General features: G+C 40.5%; 1 protein-coding gene across 4 annotated transcripts in view; it reads right to left on the bottom strand.

The window, feature by feature from the left end:
• The window catches only part of adkb (adenosine kinase b), a 166,178-nt gene that overhangs the window by 47,764 nt on the left and 113,043 nt on the right, over positions 1–5,371 (bottom strand). For 3 of the 4 annotated variants that reach the window (XM_014007661.1, XM_014007659.1, XM_014007660.1), the window contains exon 7: positions 1,472–1,642. The exons of the other annotated variant lie outside the window; for it this stretch is intronic. In XM_014007661.1, coding sequence (XP_013863115.1) covers positions 1,472–1,642 — 171 coding nt within the window. The remainder of the gene's footprint in view (positions 1–1,471; positions 1,643–5,371) is intronic. 4 annotated transcript variants of the gene reach the window in all.

Here is a 5,371-nt window from a genome sequence, read left to right as displayed (position 1 = left end):
ATTATTATTATTTTAAATTTAATTTAATTCAACCAGGCAAATCCCATCACAGCTCTCTTTTGTTAAGGGTGGCCTGGACCTGAAGCAACCTACTGTACATATTTTTGTTCTGTGGGGAAAACTGGAGAAAACCCACACAARCATGAGGAGAACGCAAAATCTACACAGAAAGACCCCAGGTCAAAACCAGGGTTCGAACCCAAGACCTTCTTGCTGAGAGGAATCAGCGCTAACTAGGRGTGCACCRATTGCAGTTTTCTGGTTGATCACTGATCTTKAAAAAGTCTGACCTGCTGTTTCCCATTTTGTCCGATACTGATTTTTTTAGACACCATCAAGTGTTATAAAGTCACAATATACCTTTAATGTTCCAATCTTATTTTATTGAAAAACACTAAACRATACACTTGAAACAATACAAACTTGTTTTAACTGGTCATTAGGTAGTGGTTCCAGCAGAGCAAAAGGGACCTTTGTGGAGGTAGATGAGAAGCTGATCTTTTCCACCGATCTTATCCAAGTACCAGCCGATCTCAGATCTCCCACGATTAAGGAAATTGGTGCCAATTTATCTGTGCACCCCTAGTGCTAACCACTAAGCCGTCTTGCATGATTTGTTAGATTTTAGAGTGTGTGTTGTGGTTAAAGCTGCATGATATATCGTTATTAGCATCGTCATYGCAATGTAYGTGTGCGCAATAGTCACATCACAGGTCCTGCAATGTAGTAGYCAAATTAAATCAACATGTAAACCATAACKCATTGCATTAMACAGTCGTGTGTTATGGCCTTTATTTTAACAGGTTGCTTCCTCTGGTGGCTTTGTGTGGGGGGAAAATAATGTTTATTTGTAAAACTTCTGGGACAATAATGGCAATGTATTTTAGGGAAGTGTTGTCAGTGAATTCTCGAGCTGTGGAGGAAGATGACGAGAAGCTTGATGAAAATGAGGAGGGAAAAAGTAAAATATGGCTTAGCATGAATGCTAATATTTAGCRAAACTRAGCTCGACACAGAGACGCAATTCATGTTTGCACATGATAGAAGGAAACACGGTCTCAGGTCCCAGCATAGTAAAAGAAAGCAATAAAATAACAACTCTCAAATACAGAAAACAGGTTCATTGTCAATAAAAGGGCAGGATGGCAGTGTAATTAAGTGTTATTTAAGTCAATTGTTGAAAATTCTTGTACTTTCTTTACTTGCAATATAAATTGCAGGGCTAGAAAAAAAATTGCATTGTCGTTTTTTTTTTTTCCAATATTGTGCAGCCCTAGTTGGGATTGACTCTCAGCTGCTACCACACCAAACTGCAGCTCAAAATATATAAAATTCCTTATGGCTATTTTTTTTTTTTTTTTTTTGGCATGTCTTCTCAATTTGACATGACTTCAGTCAGTTGTAGATGTAGCTGATATTATGGGAAAAACTCAAACACATCTTTAAAAGAATGAGTTTTTGTTTCACTCACCGTCTCGTTGCCAAAMAGGATGTCAACGTAAGGCATGACCTTCATCAGAGGCTCTCTGAAGAACTGGCTGATGAATGGAGCTGAGAGGTTCATGCAGAAGATCTTGTTGTTCTCTGAAGCGTGCTTCGCCACCTTGAGGATCGACTCTGGAGACACAGTCAGGAAAAACCCCTAAAACAGAAGTTAGAAGCCCGTTTAATTGGTGCGGAAGATTTAAACAAATTAAAGGGGCAATGTTATGTGTTTCTCAGGCATATATTTAAGTTCTATACCATAATAAAGTATCTATGTCACCTTTAGTTGTTATTAAAATGCTGTTTTTTATGTTTAAATAGAAAATAAACTCTTCTCATCATTTCCGTTTCTAAACACCTTGAAATTGGCCTCTGTCTCTTTAAGAACCTCCTTCCACTTTTGTCCCGCCTATTTCAACACGTGTGTGTGTGTGTGTGGGGGGGGGGGGCTGTGATATGGAAGCTCAGTGTAGCTTACTTGGCATCTGAAAATACATTTCCTCAAAGGTATTTGGAATTTAAAAATGGTTGTGCTCAGAAGTAGCATTGGGAGCTCAGCAGATAGTTTCACTTTCACTTTCAGTTTCACTTTCACCAGTTGCTGTTTGCTTTGTTGCTGCCGAGAGCCTGCAGGAGTCACAGGCGGGGTGTGGGGGAGGTGTACTCTGTGGTGAGGAAGCTCAGCTTGGAGACACAGCCCAGAGGCGGAGCTGATCCTAAAAGGTGGTTCTAGTCCCAACTGGTCATTTTTGCTCCCTGCCTGGCTGCCTCAGGACAGCACAGGATTTCTCAAACATGCATGAATGAGTCAAAGCAAGACTCTGAGCATGTTTTTGATGAGAGGATAACATTATAACATGATTTAAAACTCAAAAAAGTTGATTTTATATTATATAGCCCCTTTAATCAGAACAAGTTTTAGCGTATGGGCAACGTTTTCTATGTCTTGACAGTCTAATGTGGGCCAGGAGGGACTGAGCCATGAAGGACTCCTTCGAACTGAAACCTTCTCATACTTGTAATTTGTGGGTTTGGGATTCTGACAGGACAGTTTTCAGGTGGCACAGCTGGACATGACTGACACAACATTGGATCCAAGAGAAAAGAAATCAACAGCAGTGCTCAAACATTTATATGAAAATAAAAAAGGCTTCAAAAAAGGGATTCATTTAGGACAAAGCGGTTGCTGGACTCCAAGTCTCGCACTGGAGGAAGCAACATGAACGTATCCAATGATAGGGCGAACAAAAGTCTCGTCTGGACTCTCCTTACTTGGAAACAAGAGAGGCAGGCCCACTCTTTGTGTGAATGAATACAAATCAGGTAAGAAAACACCTTTGTGTTTCAGGTGGAAACCTGACGCGAGACTCTCCTGCGAGCCACACAAAAACACTCCTCCTTTGATACTGATCTTTCTTAACCTTGTTTTTCAGCAACAAGCTCCTCTGTAAAACCAGTGTCACAATAGGGGCAAAAGGGGGTGGGGGGGGGAGAGAAGTTTCAGCACAGTGATACATTTAATCTGGCTGAAAAGCTTCTATTGTGAGTACAGTGCAGTTCTCATTAAAGCACTATGACATTTGCAGCAACACGGGAGCGACCTCGGTGAAAAAGAATAGGGCATAATACTAGTGAATAGATGGTGACCGTGTAGTTAATTTAATGTACAAGCTATTACAATACAGCCGTGCAAAGCAGGTGAATACTTTATTAGCCCTTTGAGGTGTCAGTCACTCACATCCTCCACCCTCCCTTTTTTGAGAATCCCTTAAAAGTCGAGGTCCAGGTCAAGCCTGTGGTCGGTGTCATGGTATGATCTGTTGAAAAAGGTGTTTTCTGTGGGCCCAGGAGCACAAAAAGGAGTCACTCTGGGCTAATGGTCCGTCCCTGACCCTGACATTTTTCTTTTAAGGTGTGCCAATGTGCCAAAGGAGGGGTGGGGGGGATTGTTCCCTGACACAAATGGTCTTTTTTTTTATTTTTTGGAGGAAGCAGAAAATAAACTGTCATGGTTACCCCTGATGTTAACACTGATCAAAGGCCAGAGGAGCGATGAGGTATTCTGAAGGGTGGTGAACTTTAAAAGCCGAGCAACGTTTTCTCTAATCACTCACTGCCTCGGTGGAGTTTACTTCAAACACCAGCAGCACTGTCATCACTTTAAATTACCCAGAAAAGCTAAAAAAAAAAAAAAAAAAAAAACTGATGGACTCTAGACACAATAACTAAAAAGTGATGTTTGTTTTTTGTTCCAATATTTTTTGACCTGGTTTTCTGTGGGAGAGATCTGAGCATTTATTAACTTACCAGTTGTGAAACGTAAAAAAAAAAAAAACAACACATAAATTTACTAATTTGACAAGCAAAACAGCTAGTTCAGGAAAACAAAAATATGTGAAATCTAAAATGTTTGCTAAAATTAGCTAAATTAGAGCAACATTTATGTTTTCTAACAATAGCTGACCATCCTGAATTGGATTGGCCATAAATAATAATCAGTTATAGAGGTAAAATTGATTGTACTTGACTTTATGAAAYCAGGTCAACACAAAACAAAACTGTGCAGATTAACTCATCTGAGTTTCAATTGAGGATTAAGAGAAACTTAACATCCATCTTTAAATGCTGACATGTTTGTTTTCTGCACTGCAAAACAAAGTTCTGAGAATCTTACTAAACTTCTTTTCCCAYCCATACTTCCAACCCTTTAAGACTCAGTTGTCTTGTGAGGGTAGGAGGGTAGTGGGGTGGGGGGACAAAGACCCCAGTCTGAGCCTAGAAATTCCGGTTGCCACCAACACTGTGCTTGCCGTCTATGAAACCGGAGACGTTAAGTCTTTAGTTCTGCGGCGCAGATCGCGTATCAAGAAATGCCAGATCCAGTTTCCCAGGTGTCAGGGACGCCTGTGAAGTGGGGAGACTATCAGGTTTCCAGGTCAAGATGATCAAAGTGCCGGGTATAACTTTGCACAGTTTCCACCCAGCCAAAACATCCAATAAAAGCATTTAGATGTGCATTTTCCTGGCAGACAATAATCCAGAACGATATCTGGCCACGTCGAGTGGTAATTTGAGGGAAGAGCTGGAAAGGCAGAGCATCAATTTTCACTGTTTACTCCGAAGACGGAGAGCAACTTCCACTTTACTCAAAGAAATTGTTTAAATGCTGCTCTGAGATTAAATTAGTGGAAATCTAACCATAGAAAGCCTGACAGCTCAGCTCCAGCACGCCATCACACTCCACCCCACCCCCTGCATGGTATCAGTGCTTTCCCCCCGGGCTGCTCACATCTGAAAAAGCTGAGTGTGATAGATGGCATGGTGTCACCGGGCTTAAAATAAAAGTGGACATCTGAAGGGTAAAAATGATCTATTTTGGGAAGGGCATTTTCATTTGCACCAGCAGCAGAGGTGGTCATGGGAAAGAAAGACTTTTTTTTTCTTTCCCCTCTGGGTCTATTTTAATTCAGCAAGGATAAGTGGGAGTGTTCAAAGCAGTGTGTCACGACAGTTGTGACACTTTCTATTACTCGGGAATGATGGAGGAAATTTAAACCATCACCACCTCAGTGAAAAGAGTAATTATCTTCACTGCAATGTTTCCAAATTGAATGAAATCCTCAGACCCTTGAAAACGTTATTTAAACAAGCACTAAATCACAATCATCTCCTAAAGGCTTTAACAATACTTTGAGCCTAAACTGAATAAAACTGTACCTTGTAATGTGAAGATGCCTCACAAAAATACACTAAAAATATTATCATCAATGTCAATAATTCTGCTTCTTATGACCGTACTGTACAGTTTTGGGCATAAGAAGCAGAATTATTAACATTGATGATAATATTTCTGCTTCTTATGACCGTACTGTACAGTTTTGGGCAT

This window comes from Austrofundulus limnaeus, unplaced genomic scaffold (assembly GCF_001266775.1).
Source record: "Austrofundulus limnaeus strain Quisiro unplaced genomic scaffold, Austrofundulus_limnaeus-1.0 Scaffold43, whole genome shotgun sequence".
Classification (NCBI taxonomy): Eukaryota; Metazoa; Chordata; class Actinopteri; order Cyprinodontiformes; family Rivulidae; genus Austrofundulus; species Austrofundulus limnaeus.
Note: the sequence above shows the minus strand (reverse complement) of the source record. Positions and strands in the feature narration are given on the sequence as shown.